At 36.6% G+C, this 18,729-nt stretch overlaps 1 protein-coding gene across 1 annotated transcript in view; it reads right to left on the bottom strand.

Moving 5' to 3' along the window:
* Positions 1 to 18,729, bottom strand: part of AGMO (alkylglycerol monooxygenase) — a gene marked incomplete at its 5' end in the record, with an annotated part of 193,391 nt that overhangs the window by 90,235 nt on the left and 84,427 nt on the right. Inside the window, 5 exons of the mRNA XM_084260189.1 lie at positions 1,274 to 1,390; positions 1,874 to 2,008; positions 3,132 to 3,211; positions 3,327 to 3,392; positions 4,802 to 4,868. Of these exons, the coding sequence (XP_084116315.1) occupies positions 1,274 to 1,390; positions 1,874 to 2,008; positions 3,132 to 3,211; positions 3,327 to 3,392; positions 4,802 to 4,868 (465 nt within the window). The remainder of the gene's footprint in view (positions 1 to 1,273; positions 1,391 to 1,873; positions 2,009 to 3,131; positions 3,212 to 3,326; positions 3,393 to 4,801; positions 4,869 to 18,729) is intronic.

Below are 18,729 nucleotides of genomic sequence, written 5' to 3'. Positions count from 1 at the left end.
ATTGAGTGCACCCTCAGCAAGTTTGCAGATGACACCAAGCTGAGTGGTGTGGTCAACATCCTAGAAGGAAAGGAAGCCATCCAGAGGGATCTTGACAGGCTGGAAAGATGGGCCTGGGGGAACCTAATGAGGTTCAACACTGCCAAGTGTAAGGTGTTGCACTTGGGCCGGAAGAATCCCAGACACAGATACAGACTGGGAGAAGAGCTTATTGAGAGTAGCCCTGCTGAGAAGGACTTGGGGATTGTGGTGGATGAGAAGTTTGACATGAGCCAGCACTGTGCTCTTGCAGCTCACAAGGCCAATGGTATTCTGGGCTCCATCAGAAGAGGGGTGGCCAGCAGGGACAGGGAGGTGATTGTCCCTCTCTACTCTGCCCTTGTGAGGCCCCATCTGGAGTACTGTGTCCAGATCTGGGGCCCCCAATACAAGAAGGATGTGGAACTGTTGGAGAGGGTTCAGAGGAGGGCCACAAGGATGATTAGAGGGCTGGAGCACCTGCCCTACAAAGAGAGGCTGAGGGAACTGGGTTTGTTCAGCCTGGAGAAGAGAAGGCTGCGGGGGGACCTCATTGCAGCCTTCCAGTACCTGAAGGGAGCTTATAAGCAGGAGGAGATTCAACTTTTTAAAAGAGCAGATAATGGCAGGACAAGGGGGAATGGACTAAAGCTAAAGGAGTGAAGGTTTAGATTAGATATTACGGGGAAGTTTTTTACAGAAAGAGTGGTGAGGTGCTGGAACAGGCTGCCCAGAGAAGTAGTGGATTCCCCGTCCCTGGAGGTGTTCAAGGCCAGGTTGGATGGGGCCCTGGGCAACCTTGTGTAGATACAGACCTAGAGGTTGGTGTCCCTGCCTGTGGCAGGGGTGTTGGAGCTCTATGATCCTTGGGGTCCCTTCCAACCCAGACCATGCTATGATTCTACGATTCTATTCCTTTCATGAGATCCCCAAAACTGAAGCAGACACATATGTCTTTTCTGGAACTTTTATTATTTTAATTTAATTGCTTAACTTAAGCACGTTCATCTGTAACTAATTAATATGGTTATTAAATGTTGTTTAATAAACAATATAAAATATTATATATCCAATATTATATAATTATCTATATTACCCCTTTTTTTAATTCTTTTTACAGAATCTAGTCATTATTATAATTGTATAAATAAGAAACAAGTCAGGCCGTAGAGCCTCTACTCAACACTTTAAATATGTTGTGTGTGGTATCACCGTTAGCATGAGATGCCCTTTCATAAAGATAGGAAATACTTACAGTCACAGTGCCAAGGATTTCAGTATACAAGTCCATTATTACAGCAAAATGCACAACTGCATAGCAATTAAGATAAGCTGGTACACTTGGATTGAAGGGAACTTCTTTTCCAGTGATCTAGATGAAGCAAAGAAGATACTTTTCAACACTGACCTGCTCCAGCCTGTTATTCCTTAATATTCTTTATACTTACAAACACAAAAAGATTAAGGAACGTAGATTATTGCACAGATAATTTACTGTCAAACATAGGTACTACCTAGTGTGAGACAGGGTTAAACTCTGTGTACGTTTATGTTCACATGTAAAAGAAAAAGACCAAATACTATACTCTATAGAACAATTTTGAAAATCTCTTTAGGAAATTAATAATGAAAAGATAAATTTTAAAAAAAATTTTTCATTCAAATAAAAAGAAAAAAAGCACAGTTAAACCATTTATTTCCTTCCATTTCTGTTTCTATTTCATCTTCCCCTATGCTTTATGACTGCTAATTTGCTAATTTAAAATAGCATGTGTAGAGTTTTTCAAATTCATCCAGTAGCATTGAGTTCCAAGTAAATTACACAAAACTGAAAGCCTGCGTATGTTCTATTTACCACTGGGATTTCCTCAGGAAGGCCAAGTCTAGGTTTGCCTGGTCCCCAGCCTGGCCCTTTGAATATGACAGAAAGCTTATTGCAGAATCCAGGTGTGGCCCAAAATGTGTTCCAAATATGAGCCAAGGGACGTAACTGAAAAAAAGGCAAGTAATTTTACATTGTTAATAAAATAAAATTTAATAAAACATTATATTTTATTCATTTTTAGCTCTCAAGTAAATGGTTTTTCAGAGTCTGTAAAGAGAATAAATTAGGAATAGATTAAGACAGTCAGAAGTTCAGAAAACCTGACTGAAAAAGGCAGAAACCCTTGGTTTATAGTAAGGATTACAATGACTTCTGCCCAGAGGAAAATCTACTTCTCCTGTAATCAAACCAAATGAAATACTGTATATTTGTGGTAGTTTTAAACTAGAATTTGCTTACTGTGACCTTGAAATAACATACTCCAAATAACTGAATTACTTCATTTCTGACTGGAATGGATATAATTGCAGACTGTAACCATCCTTCCAGCCTCCAGCCCAGAGACCCCTGCAGAAGAATTTATCATTCTTTGAGGTGCCTCCTTGAGTAAACAGTCATGAAAAGGAAACAGGGACCTCAATACTCATTAGCCCCTCAGGCTTTTACAAAGAACTTCTATCAAGTTTAAGGGAAGCCTGAACTAATAAATCTCAAAAGCACCACACTAAATCATTTCTTTAGGTAGGGGTGGTTTTTGGTTGTTGGTTTGTGGGGGTTTTTTAACTTAAAAGCCCTGCTATATTCAACCTGTTCTGGAGGTTTTGTTGAGACCATGATGCCTGCTATATAATGCTGTTGACACAATCTTGAACAGCAAATATGCAGAAGAGGTAATAATAGTAAGGATATTACACCATGGGATTATTTATGAAACAGCAATATTTAGAGAAGACAAACAAGAGATAAAATACATGTTTTTATTTGTGCTTTGCTGCATATTGCTCTACATACAGCAAAATGGATATTATTCAGTCCAAGGCCTGTTATATAGCCATTATAATTAGTAGTTAATTTTAGATATTGTATTTTCATGATGATTACAAGCTCTGCTTATGCTCAATGCAGTGAGTAGAAATGATTGTTTGGCAATGAAATACTGAGGAAATTCTAGATCATTTTATTGACTGTGCAGCAATGCAAAGATGGTCTCAACTGTGCTTAAGAGAGGCATTTCTTTTGAACATGAGTGCCTTCTGAGTAGCATAGTGGGTGATATAAACTACAGCACCTGGAGCATGATGGGATCAAATGAATTTACTGGATGTGTTAAACCATATACAACTTTTGCATCTTCTGCCTCAAATGTTCCTGATAGAAAAAAAAATTAAAAAAAATATAAGAACAGCCAACAGTTTTAAAATTATGTATATTTTCATATCTTTGCCACACTAAGATGACAGAGAACACCTTTTTTCCTACTTACCAAATATCCTGTCCCAGATAATGAGTGTGCCGCCATAATTTTTGTCAATGCAGTAAGGATTTCTACCTATAGGAAAAATCATGTATGAAATCAGTAATTGCACATGTAAGAATACATACAACTGAATTACGAAGGGAAATCATTATTAGCCTCAATTTGCAATAACAAAATAATTTAAAAAGGTAACTAGCACACCACACGTTATACATCTATAAAATGTCTTTTTACTTACTATGATTATTGCTCTTTACTCAGATTCAAATATACAAATCAAATGTATCATATCCAAAATTTCTGTGAAACAAAAGGATTCATTTGGAGAGTAAACTTTCTGCTGTTTCTGTCTGATTCCATCCTCATTATTATTAACCTCAGAACAAGAAAAACTGGTGCTACTGTCTTGTTTCTAGAGAATGTGTTTTTATATAAGCTGTCCTACCAAAAGTATGAGAAAAGAAACATTGATTACATATCCCCAAGTTTGCAGAATGTCTAGAATGACCGTACGCCACCTGATCAGCTCTGGAATCATTGCTTACCTCTGATCAGGATCAGAGGATTAGTTTGGATTTACAGCAGAGCAAATAAGAGCAGAGTGTCTCCCTCCAGGATTACCAGTACTTGCGCAAATTTCAAGGATTAGACACTTAGAGCACCACAGCCTTTTTAAAAAGTCTACACAGTGCCATAAACACTTTACACATGGAGGATATAATAAATATTAATAACATCCTCTGTACATATAACTGCATTTGAGTCTGTTTCAAATTATTTTGTTCTTCCATTCTCCTATTGCTTTTTTACTTATCTCCGTACACCAAATTTCATACATCTATGAAATCCAATTCTGTTCCTCAGATATGTTCATGACATTTTTGAGTATGCAGTGGAGTTATTACTCCAATTTATATATGCAGCGCGCTCTTGAATGCCCGTGAATATTGTTGAAGAGTCAATCATCATGCACTCGTGTGAAGTGAGATTTTTCAATAATTCGGACAGCTGAAACCAAATTCCACTAAAATTTTTAACAGTTCTTCTATAATACAGCCATATATTTTTGCACATTCATTGCTTGAATTTGAATGCAAAAGCGGTTGCTATTGATTGACAAGTTCATGAAGTTTTAGTAGTCAGGGAAGGATGATGTATTTTTCTATCACTCTTCATATTTACAAATTTTGAACTGTTTTGCTCAAAGTCTTCAAATTATTTCACATTATCCAAGCCTAATTTCTACTCAAACCTAAATGCAAAAAAAATTTAAAAATTAAAATTACAGAAAAGTGTTTTTAAATACTATGAATTCTCTAACTGAATAAGGAATAACAATAAAAATGAAAATCCTCCTGTTAAACTAATTTTACAATATAATTTCAGATTATGACAATGATGATGATGATGATGAATGTTATTCAAATAGTGACCCTGAGAAGAAATACATTGAGGAGTAAGAGGTTACACTTTTAGCTTACCATGATGAACTCTGTGATGACTGGGAGTATTAAGAATCCACTCCAGAGGCCCAAGCTTCGTGATAACCTTAAAAAAAAGGAATCTCTCAATTTAATATGAAAGTACTGTATAAAATCAAGAAAGAGGGAAAAGGGGGAGGAAATGCATGAAGAGGATTTTAATCTCAAGGAAAATTACATAAAAAGACAAGAATGCACTATTTTGGCATGAACCATCTTACCATTACAAGAATTTTTATGAAAAAAGTGAAATTTAGTAAAATGTATGTTAAAAATTAAATTTATTTTGATCCAGCAGCACATTTTCTTTTTATTTTTAATTACCTGTTTATAATCCCATACAGATAATTTCACTCACATTATTTTACCCACAGCTATTGACACTGTTTGGGAACCAGTGTAACCCTTAGAACCCTATCATGTGAACACTACACCAGCAAATGGCTGTCACTGACCCAGAAACAAGTTTTCCTTCCTCCTTCAGTACCTTTGATGCTTGTCCCTTCTACTAATGCTCTCCTTTTACTCTGGCACAAATGCAGTAACACAATAAACCTGATAAGGGAACTGATTAAAATTAAAACTAATTTTGTTTTCTATTCCTAAATTAGTAGAACCAATCAGTTCCTGAACACAACCCAACATATGGTCACAAGTACACCAGCATGAGTCAGAGGCATGAAAAGAAAGTAGACCAGCATAAATTCGTAGTGGAGCTGCAATCTAAGGCAACAACTCAACAGTACAGAAAATCCAGCCTTGATCATATTAGTACCAGACCAAGAACAACAGAAAGTGTTGATTGCCATAAATTCATTCTAATGGTTCAAGTCCTGTCAGAAAATGCTGATGAATTGAGTTTGTATAAGCAATGTTTATCCTAAATTAGGTACTCTCCTAAATTATGGCCTCCAAGGAAACACAGTGCTAACTTTAAATCTTGTGCTTTTGTTAGCTTAACAAAAATGTGTGGATACCCAAAACCAGCAACCATTGCTTAATTCCAAACACAAACCCATCAATCACAAATAGATGCAATCATTGGATGATCACAAAGGATTTCTGTTCAAAATCCATCCGGAAATGGTATCTATTCACCATAACTGATTATGACCATAATGTCTTGTAATAAAAATGGGGGGTAGGGAAGGGGGAAAGCATCATTGTTTAGATGTCTTAAATGTTAGGAAACAAAACCCAGAACCTATTGCTTTGTCTTTCACAAAACTTAACTAATAAATTTAATACTCATACTGCAGAGATGCGTGATCTGTGTTAAAATAGTAGAGATATTAGAAAACATCACATTAAATAGAGAAGCAGGCAGTCAATACTCATGAGAGCAGTTTCATTCATCTAAATAGCTAAACATAAAAGGATTTTTATTTATTTAAAGTTTAGAGAACAAAGTCACAAAACAGTACTATTTCTGCTTTAATTCACATTTGTGATAGTGAAAGTAGATCTGGACTCAAACAGTAAACACATGACATCCTTCAGATGTATTTAAATCTTTACGAATCAGGTCAATATCACAATAAAAGGAATAAATACCTTTTGTTAATTTTTGTCTTTAGAAACAGCTAAAAGAACATTCTTTAAGTAAAGGAGGCTAGAAATGAGCAGATTTTCAGATAAAGAGAACTGTAAAATCTTGACCACATCTCAAAATCCTGCACACACTTGACAGGAAAAGCATATTGGCAAGTTTGTTTTGTTTCCTTTAATTCAGAAGCCAAGGACAACATCAATAGCACCATTTGTTTTTCTCAGGTCTCCCTCAAAATAAGCTGAAGCTTGAAAAGACCACCTATAGGTGAGAAATGATTCATCATTCATACAAGCTCCATTTCCCACCTCTCTCAAGCAGAAAATCCCACTGTTTTAAACTATGTGAGATGTGGCCACTAAATTAATTTAATCGGAGTCAAATTTCTTGGATTGAGCTATGGCCCAGCACCGGAGAGAGCAGTGATATCTGTATTTCACCACACCTAATTTTGATCCACTTGGTTTAAATATATTTTCAGCTCAGTTTTTGTGAAAACAAACCAAATCTGCGCTAGAAGAGCAAGGAACCACTAAGGAATAAGTGTCTTCACTTTTATTGTACAGGTGGATTATAAGAAAATGTCCTCATAGTTAATTCCATCAACCCCTTAACATCCGAACGATTAGATTCATACTTTAAAATTAAAATTCATCCTTTTTGAAAGTCCATATAATTCATCAGTATGCTAAAGTAGAACTTTGTGTCTTGGGGCTCCCCAAAGACCTCAGGAACTGATGTAAAATTTTAAATAAATACTTCTGACTAATCCTAGATAAGTATTTTCTTTGGAAAATGAAACCTCTCTCATCCTTCAAACTGGTCCCACCCCAACACAGTCTTTGAGTGATGACATTTATAAATCTACTGAAATATCTTCTCTGCAGCATCATTAGCAAAGACTTGCTAGCCATATGCTGATGGAAATATCTGAGACAACAATTATAACCACAGAACTTCTAAAGTCAGGGGTGGTACCTGACCAAGCAAAAATTCATAAGGTAGGAATTTGCAATCTAGAAATCAATACTTTGACTAAAATACATTAAAAACATTTTTAGACCAGATATTCAAAATGGTACAGGGTGCTATTTCTAGAAACTTCCTTTGCTTTCAGTAAGTTTACTTCTTTATATTTAGCACATATCTAAACCAGAAAGAAATGTTGGTGGAAAACTTCTGGTGCCAAAAAAAATTATAAATATTTTATAAATGTGTATTTTATTAATATATCCATATATCATTCCAACAAGAAGAAACATTTCACCTTGGAAAGCTGAATTTTGAAGGCTTCTGCAGCACCACATATCAACATAATTATTCTGTTGAATTTTGTTGACATTTTCTATATTCTGCAATCTTACCAGTGGCAAAACTTTCACCAAAGTAAATTGTCAAGGCTAGGATAATAAGCTTTTGCCAAACAAGTTTCTGACCCTGTCATGTCAGGCTGGTAGAAACTTGCTGAAATCACAGTGAAAGGAAAGACAAGTAACAAAATTGAATAGTAACAAAATTTAATGTGGTGCAACAGCAACCCATGCTCAAAAGAATAGGCAACAGAGGGGGAAAATACAGTGGCAGGTACTCCACCTATCCATCTGCTTTCTAGCTGTCAGTTTTCCCTCACTTCTGTGACTGAACATATGTTTTCCTCAGAAAACAGCAATTGCAAAGGAGCTGGTTAAATGTCCCTGGTAGCAGTTAACCAGGCTTACACTGTCAGTACAACAAGTTACCAAAGCATGTACACTGCTAGTTTTCAGTCATTCAGGCAGCAAAACATTTTCAGCTTAAAACAGCTGTGTATTAAAAATGGCTTGTTAAAATAAGATCTTTCACAATTTTCAAATTTCAGGTGAAAACTAAAAATTTGAAAAATATCAGAGCATCTCAGGTTTGGTGGCTTGCAATCAGGATTTTTATTTGAAAACTCTTTCTGCTATTCTAATTTTTGCATGCAGGATAAAGTTTTGTTTCAGACCTTTTTACTAGAAAGTAGTCTCAAAAGTTAAAAAAAAAAGAAGTGGGAATGTCATTATTCAATATCCCTAGTGACTGTACTATGAAGTCTTTCTCACTTAAAGGAAAAAGAGTCTGCTTGTGAATACAAAATATTCTTGTTCTTTATATTATCATTTTGCAGTAATTTTGGGAATACAAAAAACCAGCCACCAATTCCCTAAAAGCTGAAATACCAAAAATGTTGTCCAATAATATTATCTTATCTATATTTTGACTAATATAGCTGGGGTCTTTATGCTTGTATGTTTCCCTTATGCAGATACCTACTATTCTAAATCACCTCCTGTCTCCAGTTCTTCCTCTTTCAATTAACACATCATGTGCACCTCAACTCTCAAGCCACTGACCCACGGATGAACTGCAGCATTCCACCGAAACTCTTTTCCTCTTTGCTTTGTTTATTTTGTAACATCTCATAACCACAAAAATAATTTTTCACTTGCAAAAACCCTTACAAATGCACTCAATGAACTACCCACAAATCAGGTATGTAAGTGGCTTACGTATACCAGTTATAAAAGGTTTTGTCACATCTCTCCACAAAACATCTATTCCTCTTTCTCTCTCTCTTTTTTTTCTTCCCTAAACAAACAACATATTCCCTCCATTGTACTTGGGTATTGCTAAATAATAAAGTGAAATTACTGGCAATACTTGAAGCAATTCGGTTTCCAAACATTACTGAATAAAACATGCTGGAAGTTAAATCTTCATATATAATGAGAACTAAATGTGTTTTTTTATCTATAATAGTATTTCTTATACAAAGATGTTTCCTTTGTGACAGCAATCCCTAGCCTAAAGGAAAAGAACATTATGCAATATCTCTTGCGGCATATAAGCACCTCCGTTTGTGGTCTCAGACTTTGTCAGCACCAAGGGAAATCTTTATTGCCTGGTACCTGCACCACTTCAATGTAGTTCTTGTTCAAATAATGAGAAAAAATCATGACATGAAATCCAAGGGAAACTTTACATCTTGTGTAACAACTCCTCCTGTCACCACTACAACATGAATCTTTACTTAACTCTGTTTCAACATGAACGTTAAGAAGGAATGTTGACCGAGTAGAGCAGGCAACGTTACAGTAAAACGATTTGCTGGGATTTTTGTTATATTTTTATTTGAGCATAAAAAAAAAGCTGTTTGTAGCACAGCATTACTTTCAGTATCATAGTGTTACTGATCTGCAGGACAGGAGAGGGTGAATTAATCCCTGGAGCATCACTAAGGAGCACTGTAACCTTAACTTTGGGATTTCGGTTACACTAGTTGGTAGTAAGACATATTACTATTGATTTCCTCATCAAAATCAAGATAAGATTTTTATTCCTGGTATATAAATCTGGATTTCACAGTCTGGTGCGGAAATTTAAAAATAAGACCTTAATTATATTCCCCAGTGGAGCTGCTGTGTTAATTCAGGACAACACATCCCTGTATTTATACAGATGGCCCCAGTGATCAGATCTGCCATGTGAAATCTCTACAGGGAAGCTGAGGAAAGGCAGAACTCCTAGGATATGCGCTCGTCTGCCAGTTTCACACTTTGAAATCCTCGGCAAACCTTGATTTATATACCGCCAACTGTTTTCCTATCTGATTAGGCAGTTTTCTACTCCAGTAAGCATGTAAAATGGATGTAGCCAAATTTCCACACTGAGGAGAGAAAAAACAATATTTATAGTTCAGAAATAAAACAAGCTAGAGGAATCAGGCCTGTTGGGATCATAAAGAGTTTCATAGGGGGCCAATTTCTGATAAATCTGGATTGTAAGAATGGGAGGCGAAACCCTAGTTTTAATGAGTAGTCCGATTTAGAGCATATTTATATAATAAACACACAGACTTAAGAAATGTGTTTATAATAAATTAACTTGAAGGCAGGCTGTTGTCACTTTTCATTGTTTTATGCTTCAACCAGGAGGTCAGGTTTAAATCAAATGGGCATCATGTATGAATATTTCAGTTAACACATTCAATAAGTGGATGCAACTAGGTTTTGGGTTTGTTTTTTTTTTTTTGAAGGTTCAGATGAGCACATATAGAAAGTCTCAATCGATTTATCCTCTAAAGATGAGAGAAAACCTACACTAACCTTTTGTTTTAATTGCAACATTACAAATAGCAGAGCATGGAGAAAGTCACTCTTTCAGTCATACATCAAGTTAAGCATTTTAAACAAACTCCAGGAGAAAAATTGCTATACAATTTCAGTATGTTTCATCAGCTTGACAAATACACGCTGGCAATTGTGGGGGGGGAAACCCAGAAAGTAATAAATCAGTATGCCAGTCCTGAAATAAACTAAAATATAGCCAAATGTAGTTCTTCACCTTCCTCTTTAGAGATACAACATACAATCAACATCCTACACTTTGTGTTTTTAACAAATAAGGGTCTTTAAAACTGTCTTGACTGTGGACATAACTAATTTAAATACTTGAGTACAAGCTATGAGAAAACTTTGAGTATTGCATGTAACATGCTGAGATGGAAATTTTTTTTTTTTGACAGACAGCACTCTCTAACTTATCTTCACATTAATGTGGTACACTTTCATGACTATACTTACTTTATTTGGTAAATGAGTTGTTTAGATTGTTTTGCAGGATGTAGAAAGTATGGAAATGTGTTGAATCTCTAAGTAGCTCATTTTGCTTTTATGATAATTCTCCAGAGACATAATGGATGAAAGTGGCCTAAAAACCCTTGAAATATTTCAGTTTTAGAGTTTCTGCAGGCAGATTAGCAATATTCAGGCCCACTGCTGCTGAAGTAAACATTTCACAGCTGTCATGCAAGAAGAGTCTTTGGTCCAAGGACCAAAAACCAGCACTCAAGGACTTAATTATTAGGTTGAAAAGTCAAGTTTGTACTTATGTCTTGTCCATATTCTTTTAATTTAGTAAAGATGGTTATTCCCTGAGTACTCATCCTCAGCAAAATTCCCATGATTAAGGAGGAAAGGATTAGCGACCCACTTGGCCAGTTAGACACTAACAAGTCAATGGGACCTGACGGGATTCACCCGAGGGTGCTGAGAGAGCTGGCAGATGTGCTAGCCAAACCCCTTTCCATCATCTACCAGAAATCCTGGCAGACTGGGTAAGTTCCACTCAACTGGAGGCTGGCAGATGTGACACCCATATATAAGAATGGCCGGAAGGAGCATCCGGGGAACTACAGGCCTGTCAGCCTGACCTCAGTCCCGGGGAAGATCATGGAAAAGGTCATCTTGGGAACTATCATGCGTGATGGCCAGGGGATCAGGCCTAGTCAACATGGGTTTACAAAAGGTAGATCCTGTCAAAGTAACCTGATCACCTTCTATGACAAGGTGACCCCCTTAATGGAGAAGGGGAAGGCTGTGGATGTGGTCTACCTGGACTTCAGTAAAGCCTTTGACACGGTTTCTCACAGCATTCTGACTGAGAAACTGGCTGCCACTGGCCTTGACAGGTAGACCCTCAACTGGGTTAAAAACTGGCTGGATGGACGGGCCCAAAGGGTGGTGGTGAACGGAACCAAATCCAGCTGGAGGCCGGTCACGATTGGGTCCAGTCTTGTTCAACATCTTTATCAATGACCTCGATGAAGGAATTGAATGTTCCCTCAGTAAGTTTGCAGATGACACTAAACTAGGAGGAAGTGTTGATCTGCCTGAGGGTAGGGAGGCTCTTCAGAGGGATCTGAACAGACTGGACCGATGGGCTGAGACCAACGGGATGAAGTTTAACATGGCCAAGTGTAGAGTGCTGCACATGGGACATAACAACCCCATACAACACTACAGGCTTGGGGGAGGTTGGCTGGAGAACTGTCAGGCAGAGAAGGACCTGGGGGTGTTGGTTGACAGCAGGCTGAATATGAGCCAGCAGTGTGCCCGGGCAGCCAAGAAGGCCAATGGCATCTTGGCTTGTATCAAAAACAGTGTGGCCAGTAGGTCTAGGGAGGTGATTGTGCCCCTGTACTTGGCATTCGTGAGGCCACACCTTGAGTACTGTGTGCAGTTCTGGGCTCCCCACCACAAAAAGGACATTTCGGTCCTTGAACAAGTGCAGAGAAGGGCAACCAGGCTGGTGAAGGGGCTGGAGGGCAAATCATATGAGGAACAGCTGAGGGAGCTGGGGCTGTTTAGCCTGGAGAAGAGGAGGCTGTCTCTACAACTACCTAAAGGGAGGTTGTAGAGAGGTGGGCGATGGTCTCTTCAGCCAGGTGACAGAAGATAGAACAAGAGGAAATGGCTTGAAGCTGTGCCAGGGCAGGTTTAGATTGGATATTAGAAAAACATTTTTTACTGAAAGAGTTGTCAGGGCCTGGAACAGGCTGCCCAGGGAGGTGGTGGAGTCACCTTCCCTGGATGTGTTCAAAAAAATGGTAGATGATGTACTTAGGCATATCGTTTAGCATAGGATGGGAATGGTTGGACTCGATGATCTTCAAAGGTCTCTTCCAACCTTGTGATTCTGTGAATTTCTGACATCACCAGGGACCCAACTTCAACAGGGAAGGGTTCTACTACCCAGATTGTTGCCCACCAAATGCAAATCTCCAACACAGACTGATTATTGTTGAGCAGCTGCTTTTTTTGAATGCAAGAGATCACAGCTCCTGTACTGCGTGTTGAACTCAGACCTACTGGGTGTAGGGCACTACTCAGTCCATCTAAATTACTTGCATATTTTTAAACCCCTCTCTATTCTGCAGTTCAGTTGAAAGAGAAACTGGGTAAGAATAAAATACTTAGTGTATCAAGGCACTTCTGGGTAGACTCAGTTACCTAAAAGTGCCAAGGAGCACTTCGGTTAAAATAAAAGGCTTATCATGGGGGTACTAAGGTGTAAACTGGGCACTTCCTAATCATCATTGAGGTCCTAGGTGCCAAGAAAGGAACTCCAAACCTCATCCCCCGCTTTTCCTGGTTAAACTGCCCCTGAGTTTTAACTTTCTCTTCCAATTCTCCTCACCATCCCATCAGGGGTGGGTGTGAGCAGCCATGCAGTGCTCAGCTACCAGCTAGGGCTAAACCATGAGTCTGTAAAAGTGAGAAAATCTAGCTTCTAAAAGAAATGTTTCTAGGAATTTCACTTAAATCATCTATGGCTCCAAGAGATGTCAGCTGCAGGTTTACACCCCAGACTAGGAGAATGGCAGTGTATCACCTCTACATTACATTCATCATTTTGATGACTTTTTGCAAAAGTTTCATGAATGGTAAGTTTTTAGACTGATCCCTTATGTCCTGATTCGGACAGATTTGCATCTTTCTCATTCAAAAGGGCACATCAGATAGACACGTGTCTAATATTTGCTACAGTGGATGAATGAAAAGAAAGTAGGTTTTTTCTTTCATTAAATGAACCAATGCATTAGAATACAGAAAATGAATGGTTTGGTTGACATATGCTACTTGAATACAAAATGAGTTTCCAGCAAATTTCACATACGATTTCATAATCACACTTGATACATTGGATTATTACTGATTTTATCTTTCACTGGTGATGCTCTTTATAGTAAATAAAAAAAACCCTCCCCCCAAAAAAATCCCAAAACAAATAAAAAACCCCATGAAAAACACGCATGAAAAACAACAAAAAAACCCCAAATGATGTTTCTCATCTGCCAGGAAATCAAATCATACTCTCTTTCTATTGAGATTCATTCAATAACACGTGTATACCACTATTTTGCAAAAACCTCCACACAATAAGTTTGACACATTACTCACTGACCTTATATGAACTGTTCACAGTACATTAAACCAAGCATAAACATACACCTCTGTAAACAAAGCCTCAAATTTTTTTTAGTCTACCAGCAAAGCATCTCCATTTTTCATATTCAAACTACTGAGGATTTTAGCTCATTATCAAAAAATCTTTCTCCAACTCCACATAACAACCACAAAACCAAAACTATCTTCTTTCTACTGTGCAAACACTCAAAAGCATTACTGTCAAAAATGCTTTGTTAAAATGCTTTTCAAATTCAGCTTCATTTTCTGATCGAATTTACAATTCAGTTTTTAGAAATGGTTTACTAAATTGCTTCTAAATTACTAAACTACTGAAAGTACTTTAAATGAACCTTGTTATACTTGTTTACTCCTGCATTCCTTTCTTGTTTATTTAAATGAGACTACAGCACACAGTGTGGAAAAGGTAGGTACAAGAAAATGAAAAAATAAAATATGCAAAGAAATAGAGGATCAAAGTGCTACAGTCCGGGAATTAATGACTGAATATTTTACCTATTGTCTCATGCTGTCACTTAGTGATTAGATTATCCTAATGATTACATGATTCTTTTAAACGCCATATTTTTGTCTTAAATAGTTTCTGCTTTAAAAGACATACATGTCCTGTAGAATTTCAAGAATAGCTTTTGTTATTGTACAGTAATCACAGGTATAAGGCTACTTAAAATAGATAAGTACATTTTCATGTATTGTTACTTAGTTTTACTTGTTTCTTTAATCTGCTTGTTTAATTTCCTTATTCACCCTAAGCTTTTATTTGGAAAACAAGGTAAGAACAGATTGATATAAGAACAGCAGGACTAGGCCACAACAGCTCACCTGTGCTCAGGGAGCCCCAAAGGGCTGCATGTGGCTTCCTGCTGGGAACAGGATTCCTTTTCATGAGAAAGAGTAAAGTCTCTATAGTTTCTCTCTCTTGCAGTTTTTTATTAAATAAAACTGAGCATAGTCAAAGATAAAGACATTTATAGAAAGAAACTGAGATCAGTACCCACTGCAAATAAATGCTAAATATTTTTTTACACATCCAATATGCTTCCACAGCAAGTTTCAGTTTTGTTGAATCCATGTTTACTAACAAAACACAAACATATTTTGTTGTATATCTGTAGCAATTTAATCCTCTTTTCCAAGCCTGCATGAGGTGTTGCCAAATTTTTTTCCCATCCCTAACCTTCTTCACCCATGTCACTCCTGGTTAATAGTAGTAGCTCACCTTTTTCTGCTCCCAGAGTCTGATGAAGTAGGAAGACTTAAAGAAGGGAAAAGTATATGCCTTAAGAAACCTGACTTCTACAAACATGGTAAAGGGCAGATTACAGTTTTACCTTAAATTAGAAAATTAAACAGAAACTAATGCATGTCAAAGATCAAACAGGCAAGGAATAATCTGCTGCTGCAATTACTACCAACAGGGATTGATTCAGTTGATACTTTCCAAATACAATTTGACATCTCATAAAAATTACAGCTAAACCAACAGAAACTAATTTCTGTTTTTCACAGGTGTCTATCAGGTTATAAACACACCTAACTTATTAGTTGTAATAAATGCATAACGGAAGGATATAGTTTAATATGAGCCTTAGACCTTCCGAATCACCTGTGAAAATAAACTGAAATGGAGTATTTCTGTCTGTCAGTAACAGTCCCGAAACATTTTGTGGCTTTTGAAAAATTAGATTTTTAGTGCTCTTTGACCAAAGTATTTTTTTTCACTCTCCTTATGATCTAGATGAGAATGGCCTAGTCACAGCAACATTTCTCTCAGATCGTTTAAAAGCAGATCCACTGACTGTGTTATTCTATTGACCTAAATAATATTGGATTGAGATCCTATCTTTACGTATCATTATAGAATAGTTGGGGTTTGGTTGTGTATTTTTTTTCTTCATTTTTCATTTAAATAAACTATTAGGAGTTTATTTCAATATCTTAATGCTAGTCAAGTGATGATTTAAAAAATCTTTGAAAAAATTTTAGATTTTCATATTTCAGATTGTCATGTACACTGGGCAATAATGCACAGAGGCAGAGAAAAAAAAAAAAGTAGTGGACTTCAGGTAGCAAAGTTCTTGCAATGGGAGAATATAGTTAAATACAAATGCATTACCTAAGTCACCGAGTCATTTTCACCCTCGCACACCCGAACTTTCTATACTTACAGAAATGCCTTTTGTGTATCAATAGCACATTTCAGTTTTGCTTCTAGAGATCTTTCCTTATTAATAAAAAACATGGTATAGTCTAGTCTTTATATAAAATTTATGATGTTTAAAATGTTGTACTACTTCATGTAAAAGACCAAAAACCAACACAGGAAATAAAGAAGTCCAACTGAGATAGAACAAATGGGTACTTTTGATCTTTATGATTTGGTATACTGTCTTCACAAGAACATACAAGCCACTTGAGTTAAAATAAAATAGACCATGCCTGATCTGCTGAACAAAAAATGATGTAACAAATATTGAAGAAGGTCAAAGTTATAAACCAGGAAACTTCTCTTAGCATTGTTTGAAACGGCACTGGCACACTAAATAAAAACAAAGCAAAATATCAGGGATCACACTTTGGTTATAAAGTCTTGCTTTAGGTTGAAAGATGGCATAGAAGTTTCAGCACACCAGGAGCTCTCTCTTGCAGTTACTGAATTCAATTGTAATCACTCCCAAAACAAAGTATCTTCCCTTGGCAACTCTCATATACTTTTGTTCTTTCCTATTACTTAAATATCACATATTTTTCTCTTTTATAGAACAATAAATTGTGCACAACTTTTATAAAGTTTTTCAGTGTTATGAAAAAAACCTAGCCAATTAAATATAATTTTTTACTGTATCTTACTAGGTTTTATTTTTCAGAAGAAGAAAGATTTATAATTAAAAGTTGTTGAGTTACAGTTTTCAAACATTCTTGATGAGTCAATTCTGGGGCCAAACTTTACTAGGAAGTTTGATACTGATTAACAGTTGACACTGATTGATACTAATTATCAAAGCAAGAAAAATCTGAGGACAAATTTATCACTTACCATGTTTCTGAATTTTAGAAGCAAACTATTAGATCTTCCACTTGTACAATAGAAATAATGAAGCGTATCTCCACTAGACCAGTAATGACATGCACTGACACCTTGTAACAACACACAGCACAGGCTCCCAGAGGACACTAGAGCTGCTGGGGGATGATGAATCTTAGCTCTCAGAGCAAGGGCTAGCAGCACCCACTGAGACAAGATGCAGTTTTCTCTATAACCCCAGGCCTGCAGCCCCCTCTCCTCCAAAAACCTCATAGTTTGAGAAACCATTAAAAACAGAATGGATTTTCATTCTACTATAATCTGTGTCAAATAATCAGAACTGTTAAAATTCAGGAAAAGTCTTGCTGAAAGAATTAGAAATACAAATCTGAAATGCAGGCAAATTGTAACAGTTGTTGTAAAAAATACCAGTATAAAAATATCATATTAATTTCACCAAAAATATTGGCTAAAATACATCTGCAGTGCTGCAATAGCTGCTGTTATTTCCCTTCCTTTCCCTTCTCCTGTCTATTATGCATTTGCCCTTGAGACCAGAAAAGCTGCTAATATGTGTTGTAACCCTATTTCTATTTTGACACATTTTTTGACCTTAAAGCATGACTTCAATATATTTCAACCGATTTCAGCAGTGCTACAAAACCAACAGTATCAACATTGAGAATATCTTCCCTTGTAAACAAAAATCTATGACTGGATCAACTGGATCAGTACAAAAGATCCATTGTTTTTCTACTGGAACAATAATTTAATAGTAAGGAGTGCTTATCTTTTCATTGAGACTGAAATTCGTTCCTGTTTAGACTAGTGCCTAAACTTGGCACATGGCACATATGCTATGTGAATTCCTTTTAAGTTCCATGAAGGATTTAGCGCTTTAGAGGGACGTGGACTAACCTTAAGCCTCTGAAGTTCACTGTAGAAACTTTAGATGAACAATGTGGCACCAGTCCTGAGACTAATTTAGTTACTGATACACAGCAGAATTTTAGGAAAGGTTTCAGCCAAGGAAAAATATGGCCTTGGACAGCAGAGAAATGGTAAATGGACATATATTGTTCTTAGCGCCAAATCGGAGTGAAACCAGTTAGATGAACATAAGGCATAGCCAAAGAAACTTGTCACTATGTGATTCAGAGATTTTATTTGGTATAAATTCATAGTGTTCAGATTTGTTCAAAATATTTTTACAAGTTTAATTGTGTATTGCATGAGTTATACTAGTTCTCATGATGTGTGTGACATATTATAAGCCTTTCCTATTGACATTGTGTTGTAGAGCAACATGTAAATTTTTTTAGACATATATTAATTTTTTTAGAAATGGGCCAAATAGAAGTGAGATTTCAACAACAGAATTGTGCTACTGAACCACTCTAAAGAGGTTTTATTTTGTTTTGGGTTTTGCGGTGGGTTTTTTTTAAAATCTTCTGGGGTTTTTTAAGAAGAAAACACAAAGAAAAGAGAAAATTAACAAAATCACAGAATTACAAGGTTGGAAAACCATATCCCTAAGTACCTGATCTACTCTTTTTTTAAACAGATC

The sequence above is a fragment of the Gallinula chloropus genome (assembly GCF_964237585.1).
Source record: "Gallinula chloropus genome assembly, chromosome: 2".
Lineage (NCBI taxonomy): Eukaryota > Metazoa > Chordata > Aves > Gruiformes > Rallidae > Gallinula > Gallinula chloropus.
Note: the sequence above shows the minus strand (reverse complement) of the source record. Positions and strands in the feature narration are given on the sequence as shown.